Source organism: Protomyctophum parallelum, assembly GCF_964188405.1.
Source record: "Protomyctophum parallelum genome assembly, chromosome: 3".
Lineage (NCBI taxonomy): Eukaryota > Metazoa > Chordata > Actinopteri > Myctophiformes > Myctophidae > Protomyctophum > Protomyctophum parallelum.
The window spans coordinates 1,865,353-1,883,926 of NC_139698.1; the positions used below are offsets into that span (position 1 = coordinate 1,865,353).

An 18,574-nucleotide genomic window follows, 5' to 3' on the forward strand; every position below is an offset into this window, starting at 1 on the left:
TGAAATGTCCCCCCATAGACTCTGACAAGGTGGGTGAAATGTCCCCCCATGGACTCTGACAAGGTGGGTGAAATGTCCCCCCATGACAAGGTGGGTGAAATGTCCCCCCATGGACTCTGACAAGGTGGGTGAAATGTCCCCCCATGGACTCTGACAAGGTGGGTGAAATGTCCCCCCATAGACTCTGACAAGGTGGGTGAAATGTCCCCCCATAGACTCTGACAAGGTGGGTGAAATGTCCCCCCATAGACTCTGACAAGGTGGGTGAAATGTCCCCCCATAGACTCTGACAAGGTGGGTGAAATGTCCCCCCATGGACTCTGACAAGGTGGGTGAAATGTCCCCCCCCCATGGACTCTGATAAGGTGGGTGAAATGTCCCCCCATAGACTCTGACAAGGTGGGTGAAATGTCCCCCCATAGACTCTGACAAGGTGGGTGAAATGTCCCCCCCCATAGACTCTGACAAGGTGGGTGAAATGTCCCCCCATAGACTCTGACAAGGTGGGTGAAATGTCCCCCCATAGACTCTGACAAGGTGGGTGAAATGGCCCCCCCATAGACTCTGACAAGGTGGGTGAAATGTCCCCCCATGGACTCTGACAAGGTGGGTGAAATGTCCCCCCCCCCATGGACTCTGATAAGGTGGGTGAAATGTCCCCCCATAGACTCTGACAAGGTGGGTGAAATGTCCCCCCATAGACTCTGACAAGGTGGGTGAAATGTCCCCCCATAGACTCTGACAAGGTGGGTGAAATGTCCGTATCGTATCCATACATGGACCATATTGGATACGATACGATTGAATGATTTAAAATCGATACAGTAACTATTTAGCAAATACCTTAAATACGTGTGAAATGTGTGGATAGTGCAGGTTTTTTAAAGTTTTTTAAAATTGCTAAATACAACGCACAGTCGCGCACACAAGTACTTAGTATTGATAAAAATCGATTATTTCCAATTAGTCAAACGAAACGATATATGATATATTTGCTATTTACACATCCATATACTTGATATTCCGATACAGTTACTATATCGTTACACCCCCTAACTTTTAATACTCGTAATCCTAATCATAACGGATGTGTGTGTGTGCGTGTGTGTGCGTGTGCGTGCGTGTGTGCGTGCGCGTTCTCTCTCAGGTGGGTCTGGTGCTGCAGTAGCCAATAGGAGGTTGCGCTGTCATGGACACACACACACACACAGGCGGAGCGATGCTAGACAATGACACCTGTTGTCAAGAAACCCCTCCCCCCGCCACGCCACGCCACGCCCCGCCCCGCCCCGCCCCGCCCCCAGAGGCAGGTGAGTGGGAGGGCCCCCCCCCCCCCCCCGGTGACCCCACCCCCCGCCCCGCCCCCAGAGGCAGGTGAGTGGGAGGGCCGCCCCCCCGGTGACCCCACCCCCCGCCACGCCCCCAGAGGCCCCTCCCACTCACCTTGCTCCATCTGCTTCCTGTTACCCCTGGGAGCCCCGCCCACCTATTCTACAACATCCTGAATGTGAACTCATGCTATGCCTGAGAGCATGCACCGTGCTCCTGACACGCACGCACACACACACACACACACATGCACACACACACACACACACACACACACACACACGCACACACACACACACATGCACACACACACACACACACGCACACACACACACACACACGCACGCACACACACGCACGCACACACACACACACACACACACACACACACACACGCACACACACACACATGCACACACACACACACACACACGCACGCACACACACACACACACACACATGCACACATGCACACACACACACACACACGCACACACACACACGCACACACACACACACACACATGCACACACACACACACACACGCACACACACACACGCACACACACACACGCACACACACACACACATGCACACACACACACACACACACACACACACACCATGGTTTACGCATCTACAAGTGTATGTAAAACATTCAAAGTTCGGGTTACATAACTGATATCTTTCCATTCCAGTTAGACTTTATTTTTTATATTTTTGGGGTGCTAGCCACTCCTAAGAATGAAGCTACTGTTGGTGCTTACCATACATACATGCATACATTCATGTGTAAATGGTAAATGGTGCATTTATATAGCGCCTTTATCCAAGGCGCTTTACAGAGATTGTGCATTACATTCACCCATTCACACACACATTCACACACCTTTACATAGATTGTGCATTACATTCACCCATTCACACACACATTCACACACCTTTACAGAGATTGTGCATTACATTCACCCATTCACACACACATTCACACACCTTTACATAGATTGTGCATTACATTCACCCATTCACACACACATTCACACACCGATGGCAGCGGAAACCATGCAAGGCACCAACCAGAACATCGGGAGCAATTAGGGGTTCAGTGTCTTGCTCAAGGACACTTCGACAGTAACTCTGGGGGAGCCCACAGGGTTCGAACTGGCAACCTTCCGGTTACCATCCAGGCACTCTACCGCTGAGCCACCGTAAGCACCAACAGTACCTTCATTCTACATCCACAAGCTTGTAGATCAGCTATTTCGGTGCACGCCATGATGCGCAGCCACGCATATACACTAGAGACTAGACGCACACGCACAAACTTACAAGCCATACAGTTGCACATTTGTGTTATTTTACACACACACACACACACACACACACACACACACGCTCCACACATGCACACGAGACGGACTGTATGTCCAAGGAAAGACTGGTCCAACTGGTGCATTGATTTGACATGTTTTGTTTAAAAAAAAAAAGAAGTCTATATAATGTAGTTATACTGTACATTTCAATGCGAGATCATATTTATTCCTGTAGTGTGTTTCTTTTTTTTGGGGGGGGGGGTTTCCAGAGGGGGGGGGTTCCAGTCCAGAGGACACTCCCCTTGAGGGGGGGGGGGACACTCCCCTTGAAGGGGGGGGGGGGGGGGCAGTAGTGTAGACGACGTCGTAGACTTTAAGTTTCTATGAAGCGTTGATTTGAGGGACCTTTTTGATGAACGTCTCATCCGTGAAGCACAATTTATTTCACAATTTATTTTATTTTGAGTTGTTTATGTTTTTGTTTTTTTTATCGAGCAAAAAAAAAAAAGAAAAAGAAAAAAAGAGACAGTCCTTAAAAGCGGGGTATAGTTTGCCTAAAATGCCCAAAACGTGCACGTTGCACTGCGGTCCAAAACGTGCACGTTGCACTGCGGTCCAGCGAATCCAAAGGAGAGATCTTCATGTGCTAAAGCAGAGCCATAGAGTAACACAGAGTTACGACAACTCTGTTCACTTCATGGGGTTCCAGTCCAATGGAGGCTTTCCTACATAGACTTCTATTGGCTTCAGTCCAATGGAGGCTCTCCTACATAGACTTCTATTGGCTTCAGTCCAATGGAGGCTTTCCTACATAGTCTTCTATTGGCTTCAGTCCAACGGAGGCTCTCCTACATAGACTTCTATTGGCTTCAGTCCAATGGAGGCTCTCCTACATAGACTTCTATTGGCTTCAGTCCAATGGAGGCTCTCCTACATAGACTTTTATTGGCTCCAATCCAACGGAGGCTCTCCTACATAGACTTCTATTGGCTTCAGTCCAATGGAGGCTCTCCTACATAGTCTTCTATTGGCTTCAGTCAAATGGAGGCTCTCCTACATGGACTTCTATTGGCTTCAGTCCAATGGAGGCTCTCCTACATAGACTGCTATTGGCTTCAGTCCAATGGAGGCTCTCCTACATAGTCTTCTATTGGCTTCAGTCCAATGGAGGCTCTCCTACATAGTCTTCTATTGGCTTCAGTCCAATGGAGGCTTTCCTACATAGACTTTTATTGGCTTCAGTCCAATGGAGGCTATCCTACATAGACTTCTATTGGCTTCAGTCCAATGGAGGCTTTCCTACATAGACTTCTATTGGCTTCAGTCCAATGGAGGCTCTCCTACATAGACTTATATTGGCTTCAGTCCAATGGAGGCTCTCCTACATAGACTTCTATTGGCTTCAGTCCAATGGAGGCTCTCCTACATAGTCTTCTATTGGCTTCAGTCCAATGGAGGCTTTCCTACATAGACTTTTATTGGCTTCAGTCCAATGGAGGCTATCCTACATAGACTTCTATTGGCTTCAGTCCAATGGAGGCTTTCCTACATAGACTTCTATTGGCTTCAGTCCAATGGAGGCTCTCCTACATAGACTTATACTGGCTTCAGTCCAATGGAGGCTCTCCTACATAGACTTCTATTGGCTTCAGTCCAATGGAGGCTCTCCTACATAGACTTCTATTGGCTTCAGTCCGTTGGCAGAATGCACTGGACACAGCCCAGCTTTAATGATCTTTAGATCCTTTTAGTTTAGATCATTTTATACAACATAAACATTACAGAGACTTTAGTTGTCACTGTACAATACTTTAAAACAGTTGTCATGTTCCACACATGACGTAAAATTGCTGATATTTGCACCGCCCCTCGTTGAAAACAATGTATTTCAAACTCCAGCTTGTCTCTCTCCATCCAGGCTGCATGAACAGCGATGGAGCGCTGTTTTCTCAATGTCCTAACGCTGTCTTACTCTATGGCTCTGTGCTATATATATATATATATATATATATATATATATATATATATATATATATATATATACTTAACACCTAGGTCTCTACACCCAATCATTTTGATGAAATTCTACAAAACAAATACAGAAAAACTCATTGGTCGACGACTTGCTTTATTAGCTGAGCTTGGTTTGCTACTACGTGCACTTTTATGTTCATCAGGGAGACGGTGTGTTGTACAGTACAGGAGTACAGGTACAGTACGTTGTACAGTACAGGAGTACAGGTACAGTACAGTTGACGGTGTGTTGTAGCTACATTTTATACTGCTGTTAGTGTATTTGAACGGATCTGACCCATTGTGTTGTTTGTAATAAATGCAAAATCCTTTTATTCCATTTAGATACGAACGGCAAAAAAACAACAACATTCAAGTATTATTATAGCACGATATAGGAACAGCATCTGACCGGCCGTCTGTCCAACAGAGAAGCCGAAGGGCTTTGGCGAGACAGAGCTTAGCCCAGTGGTTACTGAACCTTTTTCATGTCAAGGACCCCCAAATTGACACCAATTATCCCGCCGACCCAAATTTGAAAACATAATTATGCCAGGGACATCATCCCCATAAGAGAAGATTTGTACGGCTCTAGCAGTGACTCTCAACCTGTTTAATTTCATCATCATTTATCATAAAGACTTCCCCCAGTTTGACATGCATTAGTCTACGGACCCTCCATTTAATGGCATTTCTATCTCTGGGACCCCCAATTTATATTGTAAAATCAATGTTAATTTAACTCGGACAGTGTTCCATTTGTACAGTCTCAGAGTTACAGACCCATAAGGGTCCAATTGGTTCCTTAATCATCATTTAGCTGGGGACCCCCCCGGAACACCCTCAAGGACCCCTAGGGGTCCCCAGACCCCACTTTGGGAACCACTGCTTTATAGCATTTAACAAGAACTCAACAAACGTCCTGTGTTGAATTAGAGGAACACGACAACCACATTGGAAGCATTTCTTTAAGGCATTTTGTCTGATCTGCAATCACTTTCATCTGTGGTGGTTTTCAACCAGTGGTCCTTGAGGGTGAAAACAGACAAACCGGCCTCAACAGTGACGTCTGCTGGCAAATTGTCATATTTGTAGAATCTTACCTCACAGTCCACAGGGAAACCCCCAGACCACAGAAAATCTACCCAATGTTAAAAAATAAGGTTTTTTGGGTGCTCAGAAAACAAACAAAAAAAGGTATTATTTTGTTGTTGTGTCGTGCAGCGAACTTGTTTTTTTAATTAATTCCCTGAACAGTTCTGACATTTAGAATTGTCTGTTTGTCTTATTATGTATACGACATGGTTTGCTGTCATTGTGGCTTTTCCTTTTCACTATTTCTCTTTGAACATTTTCCAATTCAATGACCCGATTGTACTGAATATAAGACAATGGAAATATGGGGTTGTATTACAATCGGGGACTAGAGACTATATGTGTCATTTCAATGTATTCTACAACATCTGGACTAAAACATCCCTACAGTCAGTATTATATACAACATCTGCCATTTTTATTTGTAACAATGTTTTTTTTTTTCACTTTTATTTATTTAATTTAATTGTTTTCCTGAAAATCGCCGTTTGTGAATCGGCTATTAGGAAAAATATCCACACATTTCAAAAAAAAAGTCTTGCTATAAATAATGATATGCCCCCAAATAAAGACGCCAGGTTTGGAGGTCTTTTAACCCATTCTGACCTGAGATCAGATTCATACAAGGTTTCCACTCGACACACACTGGTCTGATTAACCCATTCTGACCTGAGATCAGATTCTAAAAATGTTCTTCGATTTTTCAAAAATAGCAGAGAGTGGCGCGCTACGAGCTTGTAGGTCTGCTATTTTTTAAATGGCATTGCAATGAACATCACTGATGACGTTTAGGTGAAAAAAAGAACAAAAAAAAAAAAAAAAAAGATTAGTAATTAATTAATATAAAATTGTTGCTAAAAAGCAACGCTGGGTCTTAGAGGGTTAAACTAGCAGCGGTTCTCAACCAGTGGTCCTTGAGGGGGTTCCAGGCGGTCCGGGGACCACCAGTGGTCCTTGAGGGGGTTCCAGGTGGTCCGGGGACCACCAGTGGTCCTTGAGGGGGTTCCAGGTGGTCCGAGGACCACCAGTGGTCCTTGAGGGGGTTCCAGGTGGTCCGGGGACCACCAGTGGTCCTTGAGGGGGTTCCAGGTGGTCCGGGGACCACCAGTGGTCCTTGAGGGGGTTCCAGGTGGTCCGAGGACCACCAGTGGTCCTTGAGGGGGTTCCAGGTGGTCCGGGGACCACCAATGGTCCTTGAGGGGGTTCCAGGTGGTCCGGGGACCACCAGTGGTCCTTGAGGGGGTTCCAGGTGGTCCCCATGCAAATGATGGAGAGTTGGTAACCAAACGTATTACGTTAGATATTTAACTCTTGAGAGCGTAAAATGAAACCAAATGGACCCATAAGGGACCCATAATTTACAAGAAAGTCTACACAATTAGAGAATGTAAAATAATAGCTTTTTCCCTGTTATCTCTCCTAATGGCTAAATGTCATCAAATGGTGGTTCCGTGGCTCAGATGGGTCTGAGAGGCTAAATGTCATCAAATGGTGGTTCCGTGGCTCAGATGGGTCTGAGAGGCTAAATGTCATCAAATGGTGGTTCCGTGGCTCAGATGGGTCTGAGAGGCTAAATGTCATCAGATGGTGGTTCCGTGGCTCAGATGGGTCTGAGAGGCTAAATGTCATCAGATGGTGGTCCGTGGCTCAGATGGGTCTGAGAGGCTAAATGTCATCAGATGGTGGTTCCGTGGCTCAGATGGGTCTGAGAGGCTAAATGTCATCAGATGGTGGTCCGTGGCTCAGATGGGTCTGAGAGGCTAAATGTCATCAGATGGTGGTCCGTGGCTCAGATGGGTCTGAGAGGCTAAATGTCATCAAATGGTGGTTCCGTGGCTCAGATGGGTCAGAGAGGCTAAATGTCATCAGATGGTGGTCCGTGGCTCAAATGGGTCTGAGAGGCTAAATGTCATCAGATGGTGGTCCGTGGCTCAGATGGGTCTGAGAGGCTAAATGTCATCAAATGGTTCCGTGGCTCAAATGGGTCTGAGAGGCTAAATGTCATCAAATGGTGGTTCCGTGGCTCAAATGGGTCTGAGAGGTTAAAGGTCATTCAATGGGTCTGAGAGGTTAAAGGTCATCACATGGTGGTCTGTGGCTCTATAATGCAGAATAAATAATGGACATGAAAAAAAGGTTTAAATTAAACCACTGGTTTAAAGGAAACAAATAAATAAAACGTTCATAACAAAATGTGATTTATTTCATGAGTAGATGAAAGTAGTAAAATCATCATTGGTGGAAAGGAAACAAAGTATTCATCCATACATCCATCTTCAACCGCTTATCCGTAGTCAGGTCGCGGGGGCAACAGCTCCACCAGAGTGCTCCAGACTTCCCTCTCCAGAAAAAGCTATGTTTCTACGTCAGTCGTCCTTCGATTTTTCAAAAATAGCAGACCTACAAGCTCATAGCGCGCCAATGAGCTTGTAGATCTGCTATTTTTCAATAGCTAAAGCATAACATTATGCTAACACCAAAATGGGTTAAACGCACATCAATCTCAGCTGTATCTTGAGTTCATGGCTTTATGTTGGACAAGGTATAGAGGGCATGCACATGTATAAGGTGAATGGCAAAGTTAATTTAACATTGTTTAAAGTCATTTAATGCAATCAAATAGGACATTTCGGCGGCGGTGGCTCAGGGGTAGAGTGCCTGGATGGTAACCGTAAGGTTGCCAGTTCGAACCCGGGCTCCCCCAGAGTTACTGTCGAAGTGTCCTTGAGCAAGACACTGAACGCCTAATTGCTCCTGATGTGCTAGTTGGTGCCTTGCATGGTTTCCGCTGCCATCGGTGTATGAATGTGTGTGTGAATGGGTGAATGTAATGCACAATCTCTGTAAAGCGCCTTGGATAAAGGCGCTATATAAATGCACCATTTACCATTTTATTCGAATGTATGGGCTGTCAAGGCCAGAAAGTAGTGTTTTGCCACTCATGTGGCGTTCCTCCTGTCACACGCATACCCTCTATCCAAAGGTCAACGCTGCCTCCTAACGGTTACATTTAGCATTCTTCTGTATTAAAGGTCCTTCATTCACATCTCTTAATAGGGCTGTTGTAGGAAACATACTTGTGAACAGGAAACGGAGCCACTGGTGATCAGTGGAATCACTACACTGGTAGTGATCAATGGGTGCAATGAACTCTCTTTGGAGAGGTCTTGTTAAAATGGCCGCCGCGAGTCTCTCTCAAGCTAGCATGGTTTCGTCTAAGGGTTCTTGGAAATGCCCTCCAGCCACTGCGTTAGTTTTAGGTATAGTTTTACTGAGGTTAGGGTTAGGTTTAGGTATAGTTTACTGAGGTTAAGGTTATGGTTAGGTTTAGGTATAGTTTACTGAGGTTAGGTGTAGGTATAGTTTACTGAGGTTAGGTTTAGGTATAGTTTTACTGAGGTTAGGTTTAGGTAGGCCTATAGTTTACTGAGGTTAGGTTTAGGTATAGTTTTACTGAGGTTAGGTTTAGGTATAGTTTACTGAGGTTAGGTTTAGGTATAGTTTTACTGGGTTAGGTTTAGGTATGTTTTACTGAGGTTAGGTTTAGGTATAGTTTTACTGAGGTTAGGTTTAGGTATAGTTTACTGAGGTTAGGGTTAGGTATAGTTTTACTGAGGTTAGGTTTAGGTATAGTTTACTGAGGTTAGGTTTAGGTATAGTTTTACTGAGGTTAGGTTTAGGTATAGAGTTTTACTGAGGTTAGGTTTAGGTATAGTTTTACTGAGGTTAGGTTTAGGTATAGTTTACTGAGGTTAGGTTTAGGTATAGTTTTACTGAGGTTAGGTTTAGGTATAGTTTTACTGAGGTTAGGTTTAGGTATAGTTTTACTGAGGTTAGGTTTAGGCATAGTTTTACTGAGGTTAGGTTTAGGTAGTTTTACTGAGGTTAGGTTTAGGTATAGTTTTACTGAGGTTAAGGTTAGGTTTAGACATAGTTTTACTGAGGTTAAGGTTAGGTTTAGACATAGTTTTACTGAGGTTAAGGTTAGGTTTAGACATAGTTTTACTGAGGTTAAGGTTAGGTTTAGACATAGTTTTACTGAGGTTAGGTTTAGGTAGTTTTACTGAGGTTAGGTTTAGGTATAGTTTTACTGAGGTTAAGGTTAGGTTTAGGTATAGTTTTACTGAGGTTAAGGTTAGGTTTAGACATAGTTTTACTGAGGTTAAGGTTAGGTTTAGACATAGTTTTACTGAGGTTAAGGTTAGGTTTAGACATAGTTTTACTGAGGTTAAGGTTAGGTTTAGACATAGTTTTACTGAGGTTAAGGTTAGGTTTAGACATAGTTTTACTGAGGTTAAGGTTAGGTTTAGACATAGTTTTACTGAGGTTAAGGTTAGGTTTAGACATAGTTTTACTGAGGTTAAGGTTAGGTTTAGACATAGTTTTACTGAGGTTAAGGTTAGGTTTAGGTATAGTTTTCCTGAGGTTAAGGTTAGGGTTAGGTTTAGGTATAGGCTGTCAATCACAGCGACTGGCCAATCACAGCGCACCCTCTACGTCACTCTGTACTCAACCCGGAGACAGAACCATGCTCGCGTCTCTCAACAGCCAAGACATTCATTCAGCTCGCTGGGTCCCCTGACTGTCCTGTCTCTCCTGTCCTGTCTCTCCTGTCCTGTCTCTGTCCTGTCTCGTCCTGTCCTGTCCTGTCCTGTCTCTGTCCTGTCTCTGTCCTGTCTGTCCTGAACTTCACCTGTGTCCAAGAGAACCCAATTAAAAACTGTAAAATATGTCTACTTCTTTGAGTCAATTAATCTGCATAAACATGTGTACATATACAAGTATAGTCAAAAGGATTTGGGCAAAAGACGAATGCATGAATTTGTTTGTTTCTGTAATGCCGGGGAAATTAATCATTGTAAACATTTAAAATGTATTAGTATTTCAGGCCTTTTAAAGAGCACAAATTTAATCATAGATTCAGGAAAGTGCTAAATATCGGCCACTGGCATCGGTGAATGTGGTCTTACTTGCAGACGTGTTGCCAGTCATGATCAACAGGGCGAGGATCAGATTTAATAATGGGTGAATCATTACCGAAAACACTAAATATCTCAAAGAGCTTATTTACATTATGGTCCAAAATGCCTCCAATAACATTCTATGTAATATAATTAGTAAAGTTAACAAATGGCATTCATAAAATATGGCATGTTTTTATTTGTATTAATTTCTTACACTTTTTTGGTTGAGTGAGCTGGGTGCCTCGATCGTGGATGCATGTTGGTTTTCAACTGCAACTTGCACAAGCTTTTGATGTTGAGTTTGCCTTTGAGGGGGATTTTTTTTTTTTTTACGTTGAGATATCTGGGGCTTTGAAAAAACCTCAAATTAACGTCGTTTTGAAATGACGTGCAGCCTTTTCTCTAATTGAATAACAGTATTTTTATTCCATTGGCAGGCTGTGGAAATTAAGCTGAAGAGAAAAAAATGAAAAACAAAAAAAAAGCAGTTAACAGCATCATCATTTACACGAGCCTGAAGGAGTCAAAGTGTTTCAGCACAAACAGTGTCAGTTATACCAGCATGGATATTTGATTGAATAAACTCACTTTAAAGCATTTCTTTTTAAATCGTGACCAGGGGTTCACCTTGAAAACAAAATCACTTCCCTATAATTATGCGTCGTTGTATGAAGTACAAGGTTTGTGTCGATTCTTTTCCCTATAATAAACAAGAACCGTCTCAAGTCATAATATATCAGCTATAATAAACAAGAACCGTCTCAAGTCATAATATATCAGCTATAATAAACAAGAACCGTCTCAAGTCATAATATATCAGCGTGCAAAATGTACCTTAGTGGGACTTTCTGTAGTCATATGGTTGGCCGTATTAGGGCTAGTCTCCCATTGGCTTAGAGGCCAGTCCATCGTGAAAACCCTCGCCACTATAGACCACGTGACTGGACTACAAAGTCAGAGCGTTGATCGCTGAAGAAGGAAATAAAACTAAATACAGCGATCCCGTTTGATATCATAAAATAAAATAAAACGACCTATAGACGCCTTGATACACGTCGTTATAGGCACAGTATACACGTCCATAGCACAAAGACATGTACAGTTAGTATACACTTCATTAGCACAAAAGTGCACACAGAGTGGGTAATAGCTGCTCCAATGGACTGCCCCCAGAGCCCAGGGTCGGTCGCCCCCATAGCCCAGAGGGTCGCCCCCATAGCCCAGAGGGGGTCGCCCCCATAGCCCAGAGGGTCGCCCCCATAGCCCAGAGGGGGTCGCCCCCATAGCCCAGGGGGTCGGCCGCACGAGGAGAGATCCATCACCGCGGGGAACCTTACGCTTTACTTTTCTTCTTGTTCTTCTTCTGCTTTCTCTTCTTCAGAGGGTTAGGAACGATCTTCTTCACTTTGAGTGGTTGGAGGAGACAGGAGGTGGGTTTGAGGGGACAGGAGGTGGGTTTGAGGGGACAGGGGGTGGGTTTGAGGGGACAGGGGGTGGGTTTGAGGGGACAGGAGGTGGGTTTGAGGGGACAGGGGGTGGGTTTGAGGGGACAGGGGGTGGGTTTGAGGGGACAGGAGGTGGGTTTGAGGGGACAGGAGGTGGGTTTGAGGGGACAGGGGGTGGGTTTGAGGGGACAGGGGGTGGGTTTGAGGGGACAGGAGGTGGGTTTGAGGGGACAGGAGGTGGGTTTGAGGGGACAGGGCTCGGTTTGGAGAAGACAGGGCGTGGGTTTCGAAGCGTCCACTTTGTTCTCGTCGTCTTTCGACTCCTCAAACTTCCTCTTGCGACCCCCGCTCTCCTCCCCCCCCCTCCCCCTCCCCGCCCTGGGACCCTGCTGCTGCCCCCGGGTCGTCTGTGATCCACTCCACGCAGAGCGCCGGCACTCGGGGGGCGATGGCGTCCACCGTGTGGGCGAAGAGCCCGCCGTGGCGGAACCCCAGCGCCAGAACGCTCCTGAGGCCCAGCGGCCGGCCCACGGTGGCGCTGAGCTGTGGAACCTGGACGGGGGGGGGGGGGGGGGGGCAACAACGGTTAGTACAACCAACAATCACACCCGTGTGAAGTGAGCGGCGCTAATATATTAAAGTCTAACTCATGTTGATTAGGTGACGTAAAACAAACGGTGGAAACAAACATTAGACGCCGTTAACAATAAAGAGACAATATGACGTAAATGACACATTCTAAAACGGGTAGACCCAATACTTGATTCTGATTGGCTGGTTACCGTCACGTGACCGGTAACCTGACACCTCTCGTGGCTTATTGCTTAATTATGACGTACATTTTCCCTTCATTGTCAATGCGTTTACTAAACTGAACTAAAGACAAACATTAAAACAAAACATTAAGTATAGGAGGGGCTGGCACCACTCAGAAATACAAAAAATAATATCTATTTGAACGTGATAATACATTTTGGATCGATATTTTTTAATCATTACTAAACTAGCAAATAAGAAATGGGAAAAAAAAGCTCTAAAAGATCACACAAAAGTGCTTCAAGATTGATTATTCGATTACCGTAAATTGGAGAAAAATATAAATTGACAGAATCATTGCTACAAAGAAGTCCGTTCAGAAGAACTGTCTTTCAAGACTTTCAGGACCTCTTGAAGGTCCGTTCTTTGTTTTTCTATAAAGCCTGTGATAATACATTTTGGATTGATATTTATTAATCATTACTAACATAGCAAAGAAAATGAAAAAGCAAAGAATAAATGGACAGAACCATTCAGTACCTGACAGGCCGGCACCGCTCTGGTCCGGCTCAGGGCGATCAGGTGGTTGGTCATGTGACCGGGCCTCACCGACCTGCAGACCAGAACCAGGCTGAGCTGGTTCCTCTCCAGAGCCCGCGTGACCTCGTTGATGCCCACGGCCAGCTGCCTCCGGGCCTCCGGGACCGTCCAGCCGCTCCTGGGACTGCTGGGTGGGCCGCTGGGTGGAGCGCTGGGTGGGCCGATGGGTGGGCCGATGGGTGGGCCGATGGGTGGGCAGCTGGGTGGGCCGATGGGTGGGCCGATGGGTGGGCAGCTGGGTGGAGCGATGGGTGGAGCGCTGGGTGGGCCGATGGGTGGAGCGATGGGTGGGCCGATGGGTGGAGCGATGGGTGGAGCGCTGGGTGGGCCGATGGGTGGAGCGATGGGTGGGCCGATGGGTGGAGCGATGGGTGGGCCGATGGGTGGAGCGATGGGTGGGCCGATGGGTGGAGCGATGGGTGGGCCGATGGGTGGGCCGCTGGGTGGAGCGCCGGGTGGAGCGCCGGGTGGAGCGCTGGGTGGGCCGATGGGTGGGCCGCTGGGTGGAGCGCTGGGTGGGCCGATGGGTAGTAGGACTGGCGGTGGTGAAGTCACGGGATCCTTCTCGCCGGGCTTCCTAGAGGGACGGACGTGCAGAGTGTGTTAAGCGTTGTTCATAGTCTTATGGGTTTGTAAAAAATCTTAAAAATGTGTCTTTGAATATATATTCTTTATAGCGAACGTTTTTAACTCAAATCTTTGAATATATATTCTTTATAGCCAACGTTTTTAACTCAAATCTTTGAATATATATTCTTTATAGCCAACGTTTTTAACTCAAGTCTTTGAATATATATTCTTTCAGAGCCAATGTTTTTAACTCAAATCTTTGCTTATCGGGGGTCCCTGGAACAACATATTTTCAGATGGGGGGGTCCCTGGAACAACATATTTTCAGATGGGGGGGGGGGTCCCTGGAACAACATATTTTCAGATGGGGGGGGTCCCTGGAACAACATATTTTCAGATGGGGGGGGGGGTCCCTGGAACAACATATTTTCAGATGGGGGGGGGGTCCCTGGAACAACATATTTTCAGATGGGGGGGGGGGGGGGGGGTCAATTACATATAATCTCGGGGGTCCTTGACATGAAAATGTTTGAGAACGACTGACATAAAAAACATGGGGGTTTAAAAGGTCTAAATGGGTTAAAGGACGACTTTAGTTTTTTTCAACCAAGGTTCATGTTTTAGGTTGTTATTAGAGAAAGTAAAAGGTGAGTGTTACTTGTATTTGTTTTTTATTCTTTACTATAGTCCTACTAGACGCCAATAAATTACACCTGGCCACAGAAGATCACGGGATCTACTGAATGTGTCAAACTGACATATTGAGCCTATACACACAGTATAAGCCTTCCTCCAGTAGGCTACCTTCACATTCAGTAGATCCTGTGATCTTTTGTGGCCAGAATCTATTGGGGTCTAGTAGGACTATAGTAAAGAATAAGAAAATAAATCACTATACAATTTTGTAAAGAAATACATATTTAGCCCCATGCTCCAATGCCCCCCCCCCCCTGTCAAAAACAGCTAAAATCCCTAAAACTAAAGAAAGCAGCAAATGAAAAAGAAATTAACACTCACCTTTTACCTTCTCTAACAACAACCTAAAACATGAACCTTGGTTGAAAAAAAACTAAAGTCGTCCTTTAAAGGTATATTCAGTGATTTCACTTAATTCAAATATCACTTATTTTTTTGTTTTGTTGTGATAATCCTCCCTACTATAGAGTGTGCTGACCATATAAGGAGTTCCTCCCTGTCCCCAGTTAACCCCTGGGGGTCAAAAAACCTTAGGTTTCGTTTTTGACTCTCTAACCTGATTGGACGAAAGGCTGGGTCCCACAGCAAAAAACGAAGGTTTTTTGAGTGAAATCACTGAATATACCTTTAACAAACTCTAGGCTATAAACGCGTATCCCTACTTCTTCCTCCAGGGGCGAAACGGGTTGGTCTCGGTCTTCTCCAGGCCGACGGCCTGCAGCCCCTCCCGGAGTGCCTGGAGGATGAAGAGCATGTCGGCCTGGGGCAGAGGGCTCCACCGCGGAGCGCTGAACGGAGAACACAGGGACGTCTTGGCCGGAACCTGCTTCTGCTGCCTCTGCTGCTTCTTGGTGGGCTTGGCTGGGGCGGCGCCGGGCGTGGCGGCCATGATGGGCGTGGCTGGGGCGGCGGCGGCGGCCATGATGAGGACCTCTGAAATGATGATGACGCAAAGGTTCTTTCTTTTATTATTGCCTAATCTGACCCAATCTGACCTGAGATCAGATTCATACGAGGTTTTCCACTGGACACACACTGGTCTGATTAACCCATTCTAACCTGAGATCAGATTCTAAAAAATGTCAGTCGTTCTTCGATTTTTCAAAAATAGCAGACCTACAAGCTCGTAGCGCGCCACTCGGTGGCGCGATATGAGCTTGTAGATCTGCTATTTTTCAATAGCTAAAGCATAACATGATGCCAACACCAAAATGGGTGCCCGTTCAGAATGGGTTAATGTTTGTTTTTTAGTTTTGGGGCGGGAACCCTTTTTGGTGTTAGCATCATGCTATGCTTTAGCTATTGAAAAATAGCAGATCTACAAGCTCATAGCGCGCCACTCAAGCTTGTAGGTCTGCTATTTTTTGAAAAATCGAAGACCGACTGACAGAAACATAGCTTTTTCAGAAAACTGTCAAGATGCAGAAGACATTTTTAGAATCTGATCTCAGGTCAGAATGGGTTAAAACAGACATTAAAAACACCATTGACAATGAAGGGAAAAAGTACGTCATCTTGTCTCTAAAAAAAACACAAACATTAAATGCCATTAACAATAAAGATAATGTAATGTTTGTTTTACATCACCATTCATACCTAATCATAGCAACATGAGTTAGACTTTAACATATTTGCGCCTCTCACTTCACATTGGGTGTGATTGTATAATAACACACTGGCGCGGTGCCCAAACTGCCCATTGGGCACTGGCCTGCTTGGAACGATGCAAGTTGGAAATGAATGCCCCACCCAGTTAGCAAGTATGTGTGTAGCACTGGCCGCGGCAATAAGAATATGTAAACTTTAAGCTTTTAGCTCCCCTTTTATGCCCATAATTTATGTCAGGCATACCCAAATATGGATTCTATGCAGATGTCACAGTCACAACATATTTGTGATGTCAGAACATATTTAAGCAATATTACACGAGAGGGTGTGGTTTAACGTGATTATTCCCACGACAGTGATGCGGTCAGGAACGAGACGAAGTCGAGTTCCTGACCGCATCACTGTCAACTACAGTATACATCATTTTGGTTGAGTGGCATATAACAAATTATGATTTAAAAGTAAATCTTGTTTATGTCAATATTGCCAACAACAAACAACATATTTCTAACAAGACATTTTGTACCATTTTCATATCGAGGCCCATTATTTATTTTGGAATTTAAGTACGGACAATACAATACAGTACAATATACGGCCCAGCATCTGCTGACATTTAGCCTCTCAGACCCAAAGCTAAAGAATAATTTGTTGTTGGATAATACTTTGTCCACAGTTCCATGCTGTATTGATGTTATACCATTAGGAGAGATAACAGGCAAACGTTGATGAAAATAATAATTCTACATTCTCTAAATGTGTAGTTACTTCTTGTAAATTAACTTAAGTAATGCAGATCATTCATGTCTAGCAATCATTTAACTCTTGAGAGTGTAAAATGAAACCAAATGGACCCATAAGGGTCAATTTGGTCTACAGTAATAATAAGGGTCCATTTGGTCCAACATAACAGTTGATTTATACCTGGACTGGAAGTCAACGTGTTTTAATCATAGTTATAATAACAGTGTTTAATGTAATGTAAAAGGTTGATATTTACCTGTTGTAATCCCAGAGTTATAACTGTTTGAATGTGGTCTGTTGTCCTCTCAGCAGAGTTATAACTGTTTGAATGTGGTCTGTTGTCCTCTCAGCAGAGTTATAACTGTTTGAATGTGGTCTGTTGTCCTCTCAGCAGAGTTATAACTGTTTGAATGTGGTCTGTTGTCCTCTCAGCAGAGTTATAACTGTTTGAATGTGGTCTGTTGTCCTCTCAGCAGAGTTATAACTGTTTGAATGTGGTCTGTTGTCCTCTCAGCAGAGTTATAACTGTTTAAATGTGGTCTGTTGTCCTTACGTCAGAACCACGGTGTGTCTGTACTGTCTGTCTCAGTGTCTACTACAACAACAACATGAGTTAGCTTCAGGGCGCCGCCATCTTGTTTTGAACCTGGGAAACTTTATTGGTGTCGGAACAGAACACGACGGGAAAATCTCTCTCTCTCTCTCTCTCTCTCTCTCTCTCTCTCTCTCTCTCTCTCTCTCTCTCTCGCTCTCTCTCTCTGTCTATCTCTCTCTCTCTCTCTCTCTCTCTCTCTCTCTCTCTGTCTATCTCTCTCTCTCTCTCTCTCTCTCTCTCTCTCTCTCTCTCTCTCTCTCTCTCTCTCTCTGTCTCTCTCTCTCTCTCTCTCTCTCTCTCTCTCTCTCTCTCTCTCTCTCTCTCTCTCTCTCACTCTCTCTCTCTCTCTCTCTCTCTCTCTCTCTCTCTCTCTCTCTCTCTCTCTCTCTCTCTCTCTCTCTCTCTCTAGATTGTCGTTTAGCGCCACCTGCTGTCTCCTTTTGGAACCACACTAGCTATTTGAAGGACATAAATTGGACATAAATTAAAGAGTTTATCCTTTTGAAAATAGAATAAAAAGTATTAAATGGACAAAAAGAGTGCCAGAATGGTTTGTGCCAAACTGAAAGATAAACCTGTTTTATGAATGTCAATGTGTTTATTGTGTTCACCCATGTTTTCATCTGAATATCTGAAACTTATTGAGCAAATCTATTTTTGTGCATTTTCTTGCTTTTTTTAAATCACACCAATGAGTTTCTTTTTGGGGGGGGGGGGGGGTTAACAGCGAGCCCATGCTGCTGTTTGCAAGCAGTTTAATTATATATTAAAATACAAAGATTGATATATAATGGATTCCATGCGTGGTCATTCTGACAACTAATTCTAGTTTAGTCTTTCACACCA

At 44.6% G+C, this 18,574-nt stretch overlaps 2 protein-coding genes across 2 annotated transcripts in view; one reads left to right on the top strand and one right to left on the bottom strand.

Moving 5' to 3' along the window:
• Positions 1–1,194, top strand: part of nmt2 (N-myristoyltransferase 2) — a gene marked incomplete at its 5' end in the record, with an annotated part of 23,176 nt that extends 21,982 nt beyond the window's left edge. Inside the window, one exon of the mRNA XM_083761613.1 lies at positions 1,148–1,194. Coding sequence (XP_083617739.1) covers positions 1,148–1,168 — 21 coding nt within the window. The 3' untranslated portion in view covers positions 1,169–1,194. The remainder of the gene's footprint in view (positions 1–1,147) is intronic.
• Positions 1,195–11,868: 10,674 nt separating this feature from the next.
• On the bottom strand, positions 11,869–17,545 carry rpp38 (ribonuclease P/MRP 38 subunit). Its single transcript, XM_083761273.1, has 5 exons — positions 17,390–17,545; positions 15,444–15,714; positions 13,456–14,092; positions 12,490–12,711; positions 11,869–12,416 (listed from the first exon to the last, which is right to left on the bottom strand). Exons 2-5 carry the CDS (start codon positions 15,701–15,703, stop codon positions 12,048–12,050), a joined length of 1,488 nt encoding a protein of 495 aa, XP_083617399.1. The 5' UTR covers positions 15,704–15,714; positions 17,390–17,545; the 3' UTR covers positions 11,869–12,047.
• Positions 17,546–18,574: the final 1,029 nt, after the last annotated feature.